Genomic DNA, 21325 nt, shown 5'->3' on the forward strand with positions numbered 1-21325 from the left:
CCTGGCGTATGCCAGCTGGCAGCACTCGATCAAGGAGCGCTTTTGCCTCCTTAAGGCCATACTTCTCTCCTTCATATACACACCAAACAAAATCTGCTTTCCTAGAAGTGTTTCTAGGCAGGATGCTTGGAGGGCTGTGCTTGGGACCAGGGATGAGCTGCGGGCAGGTGCCCAGGCTTTCAGGGTGGGCTTTCCCTAAAAACCATAGCGAAGGGTCATTTCTGAACAGGTTTTCAAAGTGCAAGGCAGCCAGATGGGGTTGCTAGTTGGGATAGACTAACATGAAGTTTCAGACATTCCTGGACTGTTTCAAAACACGTTTGGACGAGCCCAGTCACATGGGGTTTCTGGAAGGCCTTTCATGATTACATCTCTCTGTAGAAGACTCACAGCTGCTTTAAAGAAAGAAAAACAAACAAAAAAGTGCAATTTAACCCCAAATATCTGAAGGGAGTAAGTAAGGAACCCAAATTTGGAAAACACACTGCAGTGTTTATTTGAAGATAGAAACCACTGCTGCAAATCACTCTGGTCTGATTTAGATTCTAAAGGGTGTTTGGTTATATAAATGCAAGGGATGACTTAAAATCTTCCAGCAAGTCCCTTTCAGCAGAGCTTTGCACAACAGAAACAAAGCACTGGGTTCAGCCCATGCTTTCACCCGTCCCCTCCACCTGTGGGGAGGTTTTACAAGTAGGGAGTTTAGCTCAGGAAGCCCCATGGGCCCTCTGACCCAGACCAGAGCAATACACAGGCAAACAAAGTACTACCCTGAGCAGCTCAGAAGGATCCACTGCCAAGGAGGTACAAGAGTCTCAGTGAGGTGTTTACCTGATGCAAAGGACGTTCTCCAAAGGCTAGACTTCTCCCATCTCCAAATAAACACCCTGTGTGTTTGTAGCAGAGGGCTATTGCTATGGGAAATACAAGGTCCCTTACTTCTAGTATCCAGCTCTGCATCCACACTCCTCCCATTCCCATGATCTGCCAGCTTGGTGAAGGACTCGTTCAGTGTCATCCTGCTCACAACAGAATCCATTAAGTCATCTACACCAACCATGTGGCTGAGGAACAACAAGGCTGCCCTCCCTAGAATTAATAAAATAGCATTTACAAAGCAAGGCTTTGGAGAGCAACCACATAATGCTGCCTGGCATAAAAAACAACTTTTGTTCAATATTACACATATTTATTGTAAGGTCACTTTTACTGTGGATGTCAGGACCCCCAGGAATTATGGAAAAATATTTTCCAGAATGGCATTTTCTTTTCTTATCCATTTTCAAAGCTATAAGGCTGAAATTTACTCTTTCAGAGACAAACAAACTCCACACCTTTCATACAAGTCTTTTCACAGATGTTTCTGTCCTTGCTGGGTGACATGCCAAAATGCTAGGCTTCAGCTTGTAATCCCCTGCCCCCATGCTATCATCCAGATGAAGGGTTTGTTTGTCCTCCCAACTTACCAGCTCATCAGCGTCTGTGTCACAGCACAGGCAAGGACCTTGTAATACTCCTGGTCTTTCACCTTCCCTTACACAAGCTTGGTGAAATCAATCATTTGCCAGCACAGCAGCAATGATCTTCAGAGAGGTGTAAAAGGCAGACCAGTCCTTGAGCTGACACCAGATGAGCCGCATCCCCACCTTGACACAAAAGACCATTTGGAAACAGGACTTGGGCTCTGTTATGGATTACTGTCCCCTCTATCCTAAAAGGACTTTGGCTGCTGTCAAACCTCCATGTCAAAACTCTCCCCTTTACTGACTGGTGAGAGAGGAGACCGCAGCAAGCTGTACTACAGGAACGGATACTCTCAACGCCCCTCTGATTAAGTCAGAGCCATGGCTACTGGAAAAGAGACACTTGGACACATATTGTGATCAATGGTGCAGATGGCCCTGGCTGTCTTCAATGTGACACTAGGAGTAACTTTCTTCCAATAACTTTTTAAACGGTTGGCAACTGCAACTCACAACCTTAGTGGAGAGGAACAGGTACATACATTCAGCTCTAGCTGTCCTGATGACCTAAGGCAGCCTGTTTGAGTGGGATATGTATAGCTATACTTTATGTAGATGCTCTGTAAGTAATCTTTGTGACACTCCTTTTTAGACGTGTATAATTCTGCAAGAGCCTAAGATGTCAGTTTGACATTCTACGCACCTGCTTCCAGCATCTTTCTAACTCATGTTTCATTTATGCTCTTCTCACTGCATTAGTGCTAAAAGCAGAGAAGAAATTGAGAGTCAAGACTCACTTCTTGAGATGGAAGACAGGCAACTAATGTCAGGAAGACTCTGGACATTTGCAGAGACTTCTGCACTAGGAGAAGATTATAGCACCAGAGACAGAGAGGCTATGAACTCCTCATCCTTGGAGGTTTCCAAGACTCAGCTAGACAAACCCACAGTGACCTAAACTGGTGTTGGCCGTAGTCACGCTTAAATAAAGAGGTTGGACTAGAGATGCCCAGAGGTTCCTTTGAACCAGCACTTCTAGGATTTTGTTTCCGAATGTAGAAAGATATTAAGATGAAACAGAAAAGTGTATCTTTAAATTAATTAACAAAAAGAGGCACAAATATTCACAGCTTGGTTATTACAGCAAGGTCGCTGCACTCCTCAGTATTTTATGTTATTTGAAATGGAGCCGTAGCATAATTTGAGAGGTTTTATATTACATAGGAAGTCGAACCATCTCTGAAATAGTTCCTGAAGAAGTTAGTACAACGTAATTCTTGTTCCCCTGTCCCATTTTCCGATACACAACATTTCTGCACTGATGACTGGTAATTGCACAGCAGGATCTAAAAATATTTTGGCAATAGATCACAAAAACTCTTCAGGATGTAGGAGGAAACATGGGATTACACAAGAAATGGGAACACATCACCCAGTTAACATGATCAGAAAATTAACATTCAAAAAGTTATTTACAGGTTTCAGGGTTGGCATATTAAAAGGGAAACAATTCAAGAAGTTTAGAACTGCTGTTTCATACTGCTGGGAAACTCCACCATGACATTGCCTTTCCTTGGTTCATACACTCATCTTGCCCAAGAGTTATTTCTACCTTTAAACTGTGGAGCAAATTTCTGCAACACTATACCAGATGCAGAACAGGGTCTAGTCTGTCACACACCCTGGTCTGTCACAAGTGGGCCCCAAAAGCCAAGAGTGTGAGCAGTTCCTTTGGAAGTCTCACCTACTCTTGGTTTTACACAGTGCAGGTCAAATTCCATCTGTTCCCCACCACGTGTAACCCCATTTTTAATGTTTACAATTCTGCAAGGGTTCTACCTGCAGAAATACCAGAATCAAGATGCAGACAAATAACAGACAGACAAGTGCAGAAAAAACATTTTTGGTTTAGTGTTTGCAATTTGTTTTACAGCTCATAATGAAATACTGTTAAAGATATTCTACATTCATAAATTTCTAGCAAAATACACTTTTAAAAACATAAGGCACATTAAGATTTCCTAAAACAAATGCTCATGATAAAAATTCAACAACAGGGCTGGATGAGAACCCTTTCTACCCTTAATGTTCAGGTCAGTAAAAGATCGATTCTCTAGTCAGGCAAGCAAATGAAATAATCAATAGAAAGGTTTCCAAGATAGAGTTACTGCTGTATTAGTGTGCATTCTGAAGTAGTCTATTTGAAGTATGTTCACTTGGGGAGGAAGGGCATGGTGTGAATAAGATGCATTAAAATAGTTCTTTGAACTGGGTAACAAAGACACATTGCAAGGATTAAGTTTCATTACTTTCATTGGATTAAATTCCTTCCATTCATTATTGCCAACAAGAATAAGGAACAAAAAGGAGCTGGTTCTCCCCTCCCTCCCCCCCACTCCCATTATAATTCAACACAAGATTTCAAAGACTTAAAATGACCAGGACAGAAGACCATGAAAAACTGCATCTGGCCACTTCAGAGTATGTTTAAATATTCATTACTGACTTCCTCAAGCCTCACCTCTTACTAAAGAAAGAGAAACATAAAAGAATTGGCAACAGTATAAGTTGCTTCCAGTCAAATTGATATTTTGCTTCTTTTTAACATGACCCCACTGCTCACATTAAGTACCTGCATTCAGAAACACACCAGCAGCTCCCCTTGGCAGGGAGATGGCGGGGCAGAGGATGAATGCAGGCAGGGCCCCAAGCCCCACAGGGAAGAGGGAATGAGCAACTTTGCTTCACACACTTGTGTCTCGGCTTAAGAACAGTTTCAAAAGCCAGACGTGCTGGGCTGCTGTAACAACAAGAGGACTGATACCAAAACACTGACTGAAGACTTCACTCGGAGACACATCTGTAGGAACTGAAATCTACTATTTAAAACTGACAAAGAGAGCTATAATGCTGGCGAAACCACTTTCTATTTCTCAGGACCCCTGAGAAGGGGATAGTAGGAACTAGTCCCTATCATCTATCAGTGTATTTTCAAGTTGTGTCTTATCTATTTTATTACTCAGTACATTTTCCAGCCTTTGGGGGCCATCAACTGCTGAAAACCTTCACTCCTGGGGGCTCAGTACCTGAGGCACTACAGTACAAACCTGCATCCCGTGTCCTCTCAGAAAGACCTCTGAGGGGAAAAAAAGCCAAACCCAACCAACAAATTGTTTGTTTTCCTTACAAGTCCTTGATTGTTTTAAATTCTGACTTACTTGAATTGCACTTTAATGCCCAGCAGCAAAAAGAAAACTTGGTAGCTATATTATGAAATTTATATCAACTTTTAAGAGATATTTTATGAAATCTAAAAATGCATAGAGATATCAACTGCATAAGCTGTCAAATTTTGATCCGGCTACAGTGAAGAAGCTGTAAAAAAGATTACCTTACTAGCCCTATTAGAATTGGGGCAGAAATGGGATGCCTGTTCAGTCACAAAAGAAAATGCAGTTAAGGATGGAGCTAAATTAGAGCCAGCCACCACTGGTCTTAGCCTGTCAAACAGAGAGGTGTTACTGTGCAAACAGGAACCCTGGTGAAATCTAAGTTCATGAAGAGAAACAATGTATGACTTCAAGACAGCTGCTGCTCAAGAGAGAAAAAAGAAGGTGGTACCTCATGGCCCTGAGCTCAGAAGATCTTGAGATCTCAACTTGTGTGGCTTGCTTTCACTGGCACAAGAGCCAAGCTCTAGATCACTCAGTAGCTCACTACTGTTATATTAGCAGCCAATTAAAAATCGTGACTCTGCAATCATTTTACTGTCCTTTAGCAATGGCATGACAAAATTCACTTGGGACACAGAGCATCTGAAAGAGGAGATGAAGAACAAAACACAGGCCACTTGCTGATCCCAATTTAGCTAACAGCATGCAGTTGGTTTCTCTCAAAATTTGTAGGTTCTTGCCAAGCAAACCTCACATAACTTGCTAAAGTGACATCCAGTTGCTTTGCACATATAGGCAGACACCTTATCGTGTCCTAAAAATATACTTAAATTATTTGGAAAGGCACAGAGCATGTGTAATTTAGTTCCTTGTGGATCTGTGCACGTAGGGAATCTTCAGCTTAAGTTGCAATGATTAATAATGGACAGGGTGCTATTTTACAATAAGATAATTTCTTTCAAATTCCAGTTCTTTCTGGGGAAATGAGCAGTGCTGTCAAGGAAATGCAAGGAAAGAAGTTCAACCTGCACACCAAGACAGACTGGAACACACAATGTTTCACAGACCTTGTTCTTCAGGTCACATTAAAGGAAAAATAGTAGTCTAACAGAAAAAAAAAAAATCACTAAAGCTAGTTTCAAAGTGTAGAATTATCAAAGTGCTTTAATATATTAAAGTGTCAAATCTAATTAAACAGGACCATTAACACAGAGCTGCCATAAGATATTCAAATACATGTATGCATTTTCTGAATGCAGGAGAGGAGCACAGGTTTTTAATTTTCCGCTTAGGACCAAACTGGGTTAAGAAAAGCTTTTCTTGTTCATTTAGCTTCTTAACACAATGTATTTGCTCTGCTCATGCATTCAAAGGCACAGTTGGATTTGCTGTATCTGAAACCACATCAAAAGCGCCGTCTGCCATTAAATATTAATAAAGGGGCAGCTCTCACTGAGCAAAACACAAACCAGCCCCATAAAGTAGATTTATAGATACCTGACAATTCATAATATTAATCTTTATAAGCTATTTCTTTTGATACTTAAAAATTCTGAGCTGTTTCCTGCAGCTTTCCTTTAAGCATAGCTCAAGATAACCAAATTTGTTATTTGAACAATCCAATAGACTGCCAAGTCTATCATAACAAGAGCAAATGCAAACAAATAAATAACAAAGAGTCACCTTGTGCAAGATGCTCAGACAACATGCCGTAGCCTCCCTACCAGCTTTTCCTCTCATATTATGGAACAAGAAAAAAAACAATGCTCCACGGCACTTCTCTCAGTACTTCCAATTCAGTAAGTTGCTGCCAACTTCAAGCAGACGGCCTTAAAGATGGAAAGGAACTCGGTACCAAACACAGCAGAGCTGGCTGCAGTAGGGGGACATGGTTGTTAGAAACAAGAAATGTCAATCGAGCCTTTCCTGCAATTCACAGATCTAAAAGTGGATTTGCTCCAGTAAGCTGAGACTCAAAATCATGATACATAGCATCGCATCTGGTCCTTCACAGGTACGTACGGCCACAAGTTTGAAGTAATATCAAGTCTCAATAGAACAACTCGTCTGTTTTCTGAAGGCACCATATAGACAGTAACACTCCAGGTGTAACGAGAAGAGGGAGAGGAAGGAAAAATAAGAAATACAAGCAGCTTAGTTTAACAAATGAGAAAAAAGGTGGCTCAGTTCTACAATGGCTGTAACATCTGCAACAGCACAGACACCCTACACCTCTAGGCAAAGGAAGAGTAATAAGAGTTTGGAAAGATCTACTCCTGAACAACAACAAAATACAACTCCCATTTTTAGTGGAAGGGTGTAAAATCTGTAACTGAAATCAAAGGAGATAGCAGAGAATCATAACGCTATATAAAACATTGGGGTCCATACATACTCACATGGCATCATTAGCCTGTTTCTGATTTACCACAGTGTTAAAAGGTCTGGACAGTACCCTTTGCTCTGCAGGATGACTGAAATCCAGTGAAGCGTCATATATTAAAACCCTTCTCAATCTGCCAGTGAGAACAAAGGCCCCTCCCCAGCCTGTATGAGGGAGAGGGTGTCTCTCAGACAGCAGAGGTTTCCAACGACCCCAGGCACCCTACAGGCAGTAACGCCACTGAGTTAGTTCTAAGTAGCCCTGCACCAAGCAAGTCTAGGCTTGCTAAGATGTTCTGCCCTTACATGGACTTGAGGATAGTTTCTCGTGAGCCCTTCAGGCCAGAGGCCCAGGCTTTGCTGTTCCATTATTGCTTTTCCAAATACGTTTTCCTTCCAGTCTTCCCCTCTTGCTCCCTGTTATCCCAGAAGGACTTTCTGCATCCTGCGTGCAGCGACACTGGCTTCATCCTCAGAGTCAGACTCGCTCTGGGAAGTAGAGCTCTGGGAGGCAGAGCTGCATGGAGAGGAGCACTCGGGGGAGCACAGGTAGTGCATCAACGGGATGCGATACTTCCCACAGAAGTCAACGAACTTGATTTGTCTGACGCAGCTGTCAAAGTAGACACCTGTAAAGGCAGAGGGGACAGTAATGACACATGAGACCTCGTGCAGAGAAATCTGTAGGCTCTGCAAGGTTGTTGTGTCTGCTGCAAATGTGTCAAATTAGGATTTAATTGACACAGCGATTAAAGGACAAAGGATACTGGAAGAAGAGAAGCATCCAGGACACCTGTGGAAATGAGAAACTTATTGTAAAGAAGCCCCCAATCCTGTAAAACTGTATTTGGTAGGTGATTCAGAACGGCACCCTCTGCATGAAAATACATGGAGAAACTACTTCCAGATTCTTTAATTTGGCAATTTCTTCTAACCATTAGGGAGAAATCTCAGGCTGGGAATTTGCAAACTTCTTAAATGACAAATTAATTCATCTACTCTATTTTCAAACTTGTAAAACCTCTCCTACCAGCTAGCAAAAATGCATTCATAAATAGACCTTCACAGCTCTACTTTTCTTCTGCTTGATGAAGTCACCATGCTGAGTTTGGCCGCTACATTCCATGGCAACAATGTTGCTGTAGCACACAAGTAGGTTCTCTTCCTGTCACAGCAAGTGATTCTAGACACTGACATTTTCAGAAGTTTCCAGCGGTGTTTTAAGTCTTAGCTGGCACTGGGTAAGCTTTCCTCCTGCAGTGCTAGAGCAACGCTGCAGTATGGTGCTAGTCCATAAGCAAAAGTAAAAAAGAGCAAAACCAATCCACTGTTATCCAAGCTGTGCAAAACTCTAAGTAAGGAAACATTTCTTTCCCTCCCAACACAAGTTCCAGCCCTTCCATCTTTGCCTACGGAGCATGCTTTGATATAGTCCTATAAGGAGATAAGATAACAGCCTGCATTATGTCTTCAGGGTAGATAGTAATTAATGATTTTTCTCCTTAATCTTCTAAAAGCTAAATGTGCAGATCATTTACTCTGGATCAAGATTAAGCATTAAGCCAAATCACGCCCAAGCATTCTAGGCTTTACTATCAGGTCCTTTCCTTCCAGGAACTACATGCTAGTAGTCCCAAGCAAGAGCTGAACAAGTTGCTCTTGGTAACTGCTAAGCACTACAGCCTCCCTCCTCTTTTCCATCCAGAAATGAAGCTTACTGTTCAGCAAAAGTGCTTTTAAAAGTTCTCCTGTTCATTACTTAAGTTTGAGCTACTTCAGGGCAGACGGATTGGAAACTTGAGACTACAAAAGCATAGTGGAGTGCTGGGATGAGCTGTAAATACTTAGACAGAAGCACTGTCTCACATCCCCATGCAAACGCAGTAAATCAGCACTGCAACTTTGAACATTGCTCCTAAATGAACATAGTTTCTTAAAAGACAAGTTTACAGGAGACCTGAAGCCAATGAAATACAGGTAGAATTGGGATGCAACAACATATCTAACCTGACTGATCTTGTGGCAAGTCAAAGGGAAAAGAAAACCCATCAGGTAAGAGCAGGAAGCAGAGCAGTGAAGCCAAACTTACCCCCGCACTTAGGATTGGGACAGTTGCTGGCCAAGCTCAGGTACCGGACAAGGTTCTCCGGGAGATCGCTGGGAGCGTAGGGAACGTTGCGAGTTTTAATCGTGCGCCCAGCCAGTTCCTGAAGGCTTGGGGGATTGTAGGTCAGGTCACGGACAAAACGAACCACCAGTGGGTTCCCACGCAAGCTCAGCTCTTCCAGGTGAACCAGGTTAAGGATCTCTCGAGGAAGGTAAGTCAGCAGGTTATTGTGCAGGCTAAGGGAACGCAGTGAATGCAGCCTGCGGATGGAGATGGAAACTCAGTCAAGATGTGCAAGCAAAATCATTCTATGTTACACAGACCTGGTTAGTCTCCTCTCTCCCACTGATTCCTTTTCCTTTGGCTTTTCTTCCTTTTAAAGCATAAATGCATGATAAAAGAGCTGCTATTACTCCAGCAACTCCATTGCCCTAAAAAACTTGGCTCAGCTTTGGAATGCCTGTTGAAGAAACACAGTCTTAGATATGCTGCTGTCCCTCTCAGTATTCCCCCCTCATACACCTCCAAAAAGGTAGCACAGAACAAAAGCACAGAAACTGCGTGCTTTCAGGGGAGATAATGTTTCCCTGTACCCAGCACATGCATCAATAATGGTTCCATGCAATGCTTTGAATAAGTCACCTGCTTTCACTCATGCATTAAAGATGACTGCTGGTAGGCAGTCAACCCTGGAAAACCCCATGTTTTCATTGCTTGTGGCTACGTCACAATTCGTGCTGTGATATTACTTGATTTCGAAAGCTAAGCAAGGTCAGGCTAAGCTAGCATCAGCACAGGTGACAAGGAGCTCCTTGGCTGTTGAAGGTGTTCTCCTCTCTCAGGAAGCACAAAGCAATGCTCCAGCACAGTATTCAGTGATGCTCTCAAACAAGTACAAGTTACAAGACAATTGGAGTCATTAAACACTGCACATCAGGAATAATCCCACCGCACCATCAAATTCCAACTCAGAAACCTCCATGCTGCCATTCAACTGCTTTTGGGGTTTCAACTATATACTGAATTCCTCCCCTCCCATCTTAGGCTACCCTGAGTTTGCAGTGTCCTGCAATAACTTGCCTTCTAGAGCTGTGCCATAGGATTTAGCAAACACTGAAACATTCTGAGATCCTAGAGAAGGAAGTGCCAAGGGAACACAGGGGATGGTGCAACACAAAACGGCTTTGGGTGAAAGATAAAAATATTCATATTCACTAAAGAATATGACAGCATGGCAGTTTATCTTTTCTGATTTGCTTAGGCACCTCTCCAGGCTCCCTGTACAAATCTATTAATTCACATTAAAGTGTATATCGTGTAGCCTTTTTTTTTTCTCTCATAACCCTTTGATTGTGATTTCCATATTATATATTCATGGTCTGCCTGCAGCACATCATGCTTAGGATCTTCTTGTTCAAGTCTAGCTACATTAACAAACCAAAGGACAAACAGATCCTCCCTGGTGCTTTTATTCACACATGCAGAAGAAGTTTGAAGAGCTCATTACAGCTGGTGGCCGATAACAGTAAATACTCACTGTGCCAGCTGCGGTGGAATGCTCTGGATCTTGTTGTCACACAGAACTAGATAGCTTAGAGAAGGCAGGTTTGCTAATTCAGGTGGGATTGAAGTAATGAAATTCCCTCCAAGGTACAGAAACTCTAAGCTGAAAAAGAAAAGAGAAAGCACCACTTTATTTCTTGCAGTTCATTTCCAGTTTCATTTAACACTAGGTCTTCTCATCTGCTACATTTCTTAAAGAAAACTTAGATGACTATGCACAAGATAATTTGCTTAACTTTGCTAAGAAGCCGAGTTGTACACGGAAATTACAACAAAGCTGCCATTCCACAACAGACAATACTAAGATTTACTTCCCAGTCACCACTACATCTGTAGGTAGATACCAGACAACTAATCATTCCTACAGCAACCCCACATGCGAAGCTCTGGCTAATATTTCCAAGGAAGAACAGCCTGCACACACATGGCTTCACCCAGCTCCTGGTGAAGCCAGTGGAACTCCTGATTTAGTGGGATGCCCCTGCCCATGGTAGGGGGTGCTGGAACTAGATGATCTTTAAGGTGCTTTCCAATCCTAACTATTCTATGATTCTACGAATCTTAGTTTCAACAGGAGCCAAGCAAGAGGGCAGTGGCTCTAACTGAAAATCACAGCCCTGCACAAGTGCAAGTCACGCTCTATGGTATCTTTGGACTCCTTGGTGACTATCTGCAACCTCTGAGCAGAAGTCAGAGGCACTCAGTTGTGCTTTGATACAATTCACATACCGACAATACCACAGCTGCAGCAGTACAACGTGCATCTAGATCACACAAGTACATGCATGCAATTTGTCAGGCAGACTGATTTCAGTAATACTGAAGTCATGGACCTCAAATCTACCAAAAACATTAAATGGGCTTAACAAAGGGCATCGAGTCCCTGTTCACAGACTCAAAACAGTTTTCCTCCCTTGTTCTCAAATGTTGTTGGGAAGAGGAGCAAAGGCAGGTTCAGTTTGGGTACTTCTGGCCGAAGAAAGACACCATGGCTCATCATGGCCTAGACAACACATTCTCATGTCTGAAGCAGGTGGATCCCACAGTCCTGTCTACAGGTGTCTGTGGTACTCAAACCTGGTTCAATATCTTGGGTACACACTCAGCTCAGCTACAGTGAGTACAGCCATGTACATCTACAGTGTACATGGCCCCCTCTAATCTGCCAAGCATGACCTGCAGGAAGGGAAGGAAAACTCATCAAAGCTCTGTCAGTCTTTCTTTAAGAACAGCTTATAACCTCCTTGGAACAGGAGAAACCTTCATCTCACCACAGGACTTCCGAGAGGCTAAGGATACAACTAAAAAGAAACACATGACCAAACTATTCAAAGGACATGGTGCTGAACCCAGAGGAGGTCTGAACCCTGCAACTGTGCCACAGAGTATGAGGAGCACCAAAGAAGCTGCTCCCTGAAGCTTCCCTTGGCATGGAGGAAGAATATGTTGTTCAGTTCTTGCAAGAAAGAACCCCAAAGATCCAATGACAACATCTGCTCGGGCTACAGAGGCCAATGACAGAGCACAGAGTTTTACCTGCCCATCAACACAGCACAGAACAACAAAAGCACTGCAACATGTGAGGAGAAGCTTAACTTTCCCTGGATTCACTTATGTTTTTGGGCTATGGTCAGAGGAAAGCTAGATACTTGAGATTTGCAAAAGTGGGTGCAGAATTAAGGCATTTATAAGCCTTAGATTTAAACTGAATTTGACTAGATGAAATGAAGTAACTATACTTGCTTCAGCTGAGAGATAAAGCAGGACAGCGTATTTGGAAGTCTTGAACATGCAAGAAAGTACATGCAAGGGAAAAAAACCACCACCAAACCCCTGCTGCTCAAAAGTAGCCTCTCTTCCACAGCCAGCCAGCGGGTGAGGGGTGGGAGGAAGGTTACTGTGCAGAGACCATGTCCAGGGGAGAGGAATTCAAATTAAATTTTGATCCCCTAACAAAGCCCAGCGTTTTAACCAAATTCCTCCTCCAACCTCCATTGTTTCCTAAGGTGGATTTAGGTTGCTTGGCTCTCACTAGGAACTTAACTGCTGACCACAGAATTCCTAGGCATATTTTAACCCCATGCCATTGCTGGAGCCCACATTGAAAACTGTTGGGCAAGGGAATTCTATTAATGTGGATTTCAATGTTTAAACAAGGTTTAGATGAGTACAAGTCTCCACTTCCTAGGACGAGTGAATAATTAACTCTTCATCCTCTGTGTTTAAAGACAATAACGCCTGTAAAGCCACATTGCATAAAACAGATACTACTAGGGAGGGGAGGAGCGGTGCAAAATATATAGTCAATAGCGGTTTTGAAATTAATTTCAAGGTGCGAAATGCGCAAGACCAGTTTGCTGCACAAACTAAGCGTGCGGAAACACTGCCTACAAACTACTCACAGCTTTCAAATCATTCTTTGTAAAATATATGTCATGAGAACACTCAGTTATACCAGCTAGGATATAAAGCCCCAATGTCAGACCTCAAACTGCCACTAGAAATCCACTAAATAAGTGGCAAGAAGCGACTTCTTTAAAACTGTTTTCTTTTCACTGATCTTCTGCATCACCTTTTAGAGGTCAGCAGACTAACTGGGCCTAGTCTAAGTACAGCAAATTCAATTTCCAACATCAACTTAAGATATGAATTAGATAGTAAATTTATTTAAAAGGCACAGAGAGGAGGTTTTGAAATGGCAAAGAAACATTTCAAATACAGCAAAGATATTCTTACAGTTTCCACTGAAATACTTCTCAGCAGGCAAAAGGAATCCCTAACTCCCAATTACTATTTGCTAGAAAGAAGGATCTCTAGTCTAGTCCTGGCTGAGCAAGATGGAAGAATTAATAACAGGCGTTTCTGCCTCAAATGAAAGCGTCAAGAGCTGTTTGAGCCAAGCTAATTGCAACACCGGCAAGATCCTTCAAGTGATGCAATTCTTTTGTAATGAGCACTGATCACGCGCCACTGGGGCCACAGTTCCTTCCCAGCTCACCTACTCCTGGTCTGACGTTCGAGTCGTACTAAACCCGTACTTATTCCTTCCTAGCTCACCTACTCCTGGTCTGACATTTGAGTCGTACTAAACCCGTACTTAGAGACTAAGGCATTCCTGGCTCTTGAGCTCTCCTACCTGGGGGACAATTTGCTGCTCTTTAAAAGGAGCAAGAGCACTGCCAAGCTCTGCCCTCCTCACAAAAGGACCCCTCTAACAAGGCAATCCACGCCGTTTACCATAGTTTGTCCCAGGAGGGCCATAGCAGAGACTGGACTGAGCTTAGGGAACACTTCTAACTAACCTTTCACAGTAAGGCCTAGGTTTTCTGACCATCACTAATCTGCATAGTAATTCGGACCAGCCAGCTGAGGCCTTGTGCATCGTTGTGTACACAGAGGGAGAGCTGGAATCTTTCTGTACTTTCAAAAGTCAGTCCAGGATCTCAAAAAAGCCAGAGAAAACTAGAATAAATAATTGAAACTAGAATAAATCATGTATTTTCAACCTCTGGCTGAACAAGTTTCAAGAGGGGACAACTACTCACAAAATCTATCTCAACACGCCCCCCCCCCCCCCCCCATTTGACGGGATAACTAACAGAGGCAGACACTTTCTCCTCCACCGTTTAGTGATGTTTACACATACACGAATAAAAAGCCTTTCAGCCTCATATCCAGCAGGCCCCTTTCTCAGCACAGCAGTAGTGATTGCTGCCAAGCAGCAGCCAGCATGCAAGGCCCATCATGTGTCACAAGACTCATCATGTGTCACCCCTCTCTAGCCTGGGATTTCACACCACCGGGCTGGAAGGTGGCAGTGAAACCCTTTTTATATAATATATAGAGGAAGGGAGTGGGGAAATGCTCAAACAACTATGATCAACTCAGGTGGTTGCAGCAAAGTTTTAACATGCCACATACATTCTTGCTTGAGCACATCCGAGGTTTTCAGGTCATAATATACTGCAAAACAAATCAAAAAGCCCCCAAACACTCAGTAAATAAGAGCCCACCATGAGCATTAGAAGTAATTTTTGTATCAATTACCAGGACACTTCCACAGTCATGTTTCAAGCAGAGAATGTCTTCTGGCATAGAAGATACTCAAATTTTCAATCCACCCTGTTTCCTCACAGATGCTTCTTTGGATAAAATCTATCAGCTGACATCAAACAGATGCATCTAAATAGGTAATCTAGAAAGAAACAATGGAGCCTGAAATAGCTCCAGGTCTTTTTAAGATTAACTTTTCAGCAAGAAATTTCCAGGGCAGTTTTGAGGCTCATGCAAGGGAGGAATTTAAAAGCAGCCCACAATACGCTCCTGTTAACCCTGTTCTACGATTTGCTAATTCCTGAGAGAACTGCACAGCCTTTGCTGACACGCAAATTTGAGATCAAACAGTTGACTGAAAACTATTTGCAAAACGTTTGAAGAGGGGAAGAAAAAGGGAGGCAGCAAGCAGATTTCCTAATGCTGTCTCTTTATCAAAGCCTCCCTTGCCATTTTTCCCACACACTAACAGCCGTTCTTAAGCATAAGCTTGTCTAACATGCTTAATACTACCTACGAATAAAAGCAAATACTCTGGTTTTCATGGCATCTAAGCCTTTACACAAAACTTGGATGAATCTAGTCAGGCATTTGAGGCCTTTGATCCCAGCCCTTGCATAACTGGGCTTTACTAGAGGAATCCAAGCAAGCGGGAAAGGAGCATGCACAGCAGATGCCTGGAAAGGGCCTGGCTTTTTTCCAAGCTCCCTCCACCTGCTCTTGGTGTTCTACTGAGCATCAGAGTATTAAATAGAAGAGTAAACTCAACATTCATCTCAGGAGATTCACGGTATCGATTGCATTTTGCTAAGATCTTGAGCATTTTTCCCTTTACAGGACTCTTTCAAGACATTTCCCCAACTGTGTGTACCCTCATGAGGGCAATTCATTGCACCCTCAAGCCAAAAGCCACAGAGTTGCACTTTACCAGACTTCCTGAACAAATCTTATCCCAAATGGGCACAAGTAGATGACCGTACTTTAGCTCACCAGTATAATACACGACGCCCCTCAGCACGTCCCCAGCCAGATCAGCAGAGAGAGGATATACACAACCAGTGCAGCAGTCAGATGTCTACACAGATCACAGTTCAAGGGCTGCTGTGGGCTGTGAATGACCATAACACCTCACACTGAAAACACAGCAAGGTCAGTGATGGAAGGAAAACTACAGAAAAGATGACACCCTTGACTACCTAAGCTAAGCTCTTCTTTTATCTGGCGACAAACACATAAGCAATGCTCTCACACAGATGGTGTGTTTTCTACTTTAAATTCACAGCAACAGCCAATGCTACAATTCAGGTCTTGCACTGTGCCGACACCACTAGCCGACAGGAACTGCGGGTGGTGGGCATACAAGAAGTAGCTGGCACAGCCTCAAGATGAACAAAAAAAAAGCCTTTAGCACACTTAGGTTTCTCAGAAAGGTAAGAAGCTGTCGCAGGTCAATACAGACACTTACAGTGGAATTAGGAGAAAAGAGCATTGTATTTCCTAATGGAAAACATGAAGCAAAGGCTATTCATCCTTGGTGCTGGCATGCTACGATCAGCATCACTCTGCTGTCATCACTGGAGCAACCAAGATCATCCACGTGAAGGAAGATTCAAGCATCAGGACATCTACAGGTGGTCTTTCTAGAATGGCTAGGAGGTAACTGACAATCAGAGGAAGGGCACTGACTTTCCATGCAGGATCTTGCACTGCACACAAAGATTTGTGTAGACAAGGATGGGGCAGATGGCTGAAGCTGGAAGGAGAAAGACAGCAGCAGGACTGGCTGTGGTTTTTACTGCTGTTCATTAACTTGACAGATCCCTAGGTACAGGCTAGTGCAAAGGTTTTGCACAAAATGCCTGACACCAGCTTGCTGCAAAGTTGTGGCTTTATCATCTTCATGTTAGCTACAACACATGGCTCACTTCCCTCATTCCAAGGCCTTTGTGTTTGTAGCTGCCAGCACGTTCATTCTCCTCTGGCAGATCAGATCCACCAGCTTTTTATTCTTTCAACTTCATCCGTAGACTCCTTACCTGCTACATCCCTGGCCTTCACTAAAACCAACATTCTGCTCCTTCAAAAGCTGCAACACAAAACTGTATGGGGCACAGGGGAAAGATGAGGGTTAGCTAAGAACTACTTTAAAAAAAAAAAAAAATTCAGAGCTCAGACATTCTCTGGAAACACAAGAAGTCTTTCGAGGTCTCTGCAACTCTGCTAAGCTCTATAATCAGTGACTGGAGCAAAAGGGAGGCAGCCAGGGTCACAGGCAGAAGAGAACTGCTGGCCTCAAGAACTCTAGTACTAGCAGGAGGAACATGTCCGGTCAAAGTGCTGCCTGCATTCCTTTGTGGTCTCGGAGGCCATGAGACATGAGAAAAATTTCTTTATGAGCAGCTGCACATGGAAAACAGCTCAAAGTCTTGGCTTACCAGCAACAGCAAGACAGACACTTGCAACTTAAGCTGTGAGGTTAACAGAAGCCCCAACACCTACACTAGGTCCCACCTTCCCGTCCCAGAGTTTGGAAATGAACAGATGGCTCTGTGTTGTCCTGCTGCAACAGCTGGCTCTGCTCTGTCCTTGCCCAAGCTCATTTTACTCACTTCAACACTACACACACTCACTATGTGGACACTCCCGTTGGCAGGTGGGAGGAGGATCTTGCATCAGTTTCTCTCCAGTACATATTTGCTATCCTTTTGGCAAGGGTGTCAGGTCACTAGTTATCTGGCTCCCAACAAGCACATTCAGCACTTCCTTTGGAGGAATATTAGATTATAAAGTATTGCTTTCTCCCGGCTCTGGCATGCAAATGTGCTGCTCCTTTTCATTACTTAAGCAGTCCCTGATACAGCAGTCACTGATGGCATAGTGGTAAAGAAGCCAACAGCCCTGGCGGAGCATGGACTCGCTATCATGAGCTAAAGTTCAATTATATTATGGTGACACGTTAGCAAGAGTACAATGAGTTAGCAGAGATTACACAGTCAGCAGACACAAGCTGGGTCTAGCCTAGTTTTTCCACCTGACACATCACTTTGTAACGATAAACTGATAGTTCAATAGCGTAGTCCACATTTGCCCTCAGAATTGTCATTCTAGGGTTCGAGCATGACCAGCCCAAGAAAAGCTGCAGGACAGGAGAACCAGGAGCCCTGCCTCAAGGCAGGCCAGAAGAACGACGCAGAGTAACCACGCAGCAGTAATCTGACAGCGATGCAGCACAGCACAGAGCCCACTGGGGTATCACACACAGTGCTGCATAGTCTGGTACCTTCCTGGGGTCAGCAGCATAACAAAAAGCAGGGCTAAGGTTTGTTTTCTTAGGGGAAAGGAAATAAGGAAGAAGAGAGAGAGAAACCACAACCACAGATGGAAGCACATAAGCAGCAGCAGGGAGGCTCTGCCTTACAAGTGGGCATCACAATCAGACTATGCCACCAAGCATGCTATGGAAGCAACACAGATCACCTCCCATGCACAATTGCCCTGAGGTTCTTCCTCCTGACAGCCCCAACGCACGATGTACCCAAACTCTGCTGAGAAGTATACCGGGATTCTTTAGCACTCAAAATGCCTCACAGCATCTCTCAAACTTAGCTTACCACAGCATTGCTCCAGATCCTCAACAGGTGCCCTCCGCACCATCTGAGCAAAAGCCGTATACCCAATTGTATTATACTGCAGACGACAAAACCATTGCCTGCCAGCACTCAAGCTGTTCTGGTATCTGTACCTCCAACCTAGGACCATGTGAGACAATATTTCACATACCACATCCTGCGCTTCCACTGGGTGCAGCTCTGCTGAACATCAGGTCGAATCCAGCTACATAGAGTCAAGGTTGCTGGAATCCACATAAAAAGGCTGCCGCTGGCAAGTCCCTTGGCAAGAACTGGAGAGAAGAAAGTTCAGACCCGAAGTCTTAGCACAGAGCCACACAGGGGCTAGAGTCTGAGGCTTGAGGAACCAGCAGAACATACTCAGGTGCCCACATGTAACGTGCAAGTTAGAACATGGCCCCTGGCTTGCCCAGGAGGATGTCAGACTTCAGAAGTACCTAACCCAGGCCAATGTGGGCAGCTGATACCCAGTCCTACCTAGGATCCATTCCCACCCCACCAACGCTCCTAACAGCCATGATTTAGCCATAGGTTTCTGCATCACCAGCCTGCAGTGGTTTGACCCAGCCCAAGAGCCAGACTTACCAGTGCACCCAAGCACAGCCTCAGGCTTTATGCTTCAGAAGATCCTTCAGCTGATCTGTCAGATCTATGTGAGCAGGATGGGTGGGGAGAAATACAACAAAACCCACCCATGCCAGCAAGCACTCTTATGACAGTGGAGCTGTATAAGCAGAAAGGCCCTATTGTCTGCATAAGCCACAACCAGAAAACTATTGTCCATTGTGCAGCCGTGAGCGGGATGAGACTGGGTGTTTCAGTTTGCTCTCCCTAGACACCTGTACTAAAGCAAAGCCTTCTGCATGTCAACACTAATACCAACCACATTGCCACTAGGAGAGCCTCCCTGCTACCCAGGCAGCCTGAGGACAGGGAAATTCTGAAAGAGTCGCCCATTTGGTGAGCACAGAAGGTCTGTGGTCTGCCTGAAGAGCGGCTTTGAATAACTCAACCTGATAAACAGACAGGTTAGCAGCAGCAGTGCTTAGGAACACCTGAAGCTGGACAAAACCAACTCCCTGAGCGGGAACTTGACACAATTTTGCTCTCGCCTAGAGACCTGTACTAAAGCGAAGCCATGGAGTGCCTTCTGCATGTCAACAACCACACTGTCATTAGGAGAGCCTCCCTACCACCCAGGCAGCCTAAGGACTGGGAAATCCTGACAGTCACCCATTTGGCAAGCGTGGAAGGTCTGTTGTCTGCCTGAAGAGCAGCTTTGAATAACTCAACCTGATGAAGAGAGAGGTTAGCAGCAGCAGTGCTTGGAGACATCTGAGGGTGGACAAAACAGACTCTCTGAGCAGGAGCCAGATACCATTTTGCTCTCATCTAGAGATCTGTACTAAAGCAAAGCCATGGAGTGCCTTCTGCATGTCAACAACCACACTGTCATTAGGAGAGCCTCCCTGTCACCAAGGCAGCCTGAGGACTGGGAAAATCTGACAGTCACCCGTTTGGCAAGCACGAAAGGTTCGTTGTCTGCCTGAAGAGTGGCTGATGAAGAGAGAGGTTAGCAGTAGCAGTGCTTGGAGACACCTGACAGTGGACAAAACAGACTCCCTGAGTGGGAACTTGACACAATTTTTCTCTCACCTAGAGACCTGTACTAACGCAAAGTCATGGTGTGCCTTCTGCATGTCAACAACCACACTGTCATTAGGAGAGCCTACTTGTCACCCAGATAGCCTGAGGACGGGGAAATCCTGACAGTTGCCCATTTGGTGAGCGTGGAAGGTCCGTTGTTTGCCTAAAGAGCAAGAGCGGCTTTGAATAACAATCTGATGAATCATAGAACCGTTTGAGTTGGAAGGGACCTTAAAGATCTTCTAATTCTAACTCCCCTGCGATGGGCAGTGACATCTCCCATTAGATCAGGCTGTCCAAGGCCCCATTCAGGCTGGCCTTGAACACCTCCAGTTATGGGCCATTCACAACTTCCCTGGGCAACTCGTGCCAGTGCATCACCACTCTCATGGTGAAGAAATTCCTCCTTATGTCTAGTCTAAATCTGCCTTTCTCCAGTTTATACCCGCTGCCCCTCGTCCTGTCACTACAAGCCCTTGTGAACAGTCCCTCCCCAGCTTTCCTGTAGCCCCTTCAGGTACTGGAAGGTCGCTATAAGGTCTCCTCGGAGCCTTCTCTTCTCCAGGCTGAACAACCCCAACTCTCTCAGCCTGTCCTCGTATGGGAGGAGGAGTCAGGTCAGCATTAGCGGTGCTTGGAGATCCCTGAGGCTGGACAACACAGCCTCCCCGAGCGGGGCCAGCTTCGAGGCGTGCTGCCAGCAGCATCCCTTTCCACACTCGGACAATCCTGCTGGCTCCGCTTTCCCTTGGCACCCTTCGGGGGTTCTCCCCGTGCCCCCCGCCCCGCCCTCACCTGCGGAGCTCCTGGATGTCGGGCGGGATGCCGTGGAGGCGGTTCCCACCGAGGCTGAGGCTCCGCAGCCCCCGCAGCGCCAGCAGGACGGGCGGCACCTCACCGAAGCGGTTCCCGCTGAGGTTGAGGACGCGGAGGGAGCGGCCGAGCGGCGCCCTCCCCAGCCCCTTGGGCAGCGATCCCGGCGCTCCCAGCCGGTTGTTCTTGGCCAGCAGCGTGTGGAGGTGCGGCAGGGCCAGCAGCTCCTCGCCCAGCTCTGTCAGCCCCGTCCCGCTCACGTCCAGCACCTCCAGCGCCGGGAACCACTGCGCCAGCCCCGCGGGCAGCGACCCCGGCAGCCGCCTCGGCGACAGCACCAGCCGCCTCGTCTCCGCGCTGCGCCGCGACCGCAGCTCCGCCGACAGCTCCGCAGCGTCGCCCTCTCCCTCCTCCGAACTCCGCTCCGCCTCGGGCTCCATCGCTTCCTCGGCCGCGGCCATCCCGCCCGCACCGACCCGCCGCCCTTGCGTCACC

The 21325-nt window shown here is 45.2% G+C and overlaps 1 protein-coding gene across 1 annotated transcript; it reads right to left on the reverse strand.

The window, feature by feature from the left end:
- Positions 1 to 2618: 2618 nt before the first annotated feature.
- LRRC58 (leucine rich repeat containing 58) lies at positions 2619 to 21325 on the reverse strand. The gene is made up of 4 exons (XM_009557050.2): positions 20813 to 21325; positions 10663 to 10791; positions 9108 to 9385; positions 2619 to 7647 (listed from the first exon to the last, which is right to left on the reverse strand). The coding sequence occupies exons 1-4, from the start codon at positions 21289 to 21291 to the stop codon at positions 7439 to 7441; spliced, it is 1095 nt and encodes a 364-aa protein (XP_009555345.2). The 5' UTR covers positions 21292 to 21325; the 3' UTR covers positions 2619 to 7438.

Source organism: Cuculus canorus, chromosome 1, assembly GCF_017976375.1.
Source record: "Cuculus canorus isolate bCucCan1 chromosome 1, bCucCan1.pri, whole genome shotgun sequence".
Taxonomy (NCBI): domain Eukaryota; kingdom Metazoa; phylum Chordata; class Aves; order Cuculiformes; family Cuculidae; genus Cuculus; species Cuculus canorus.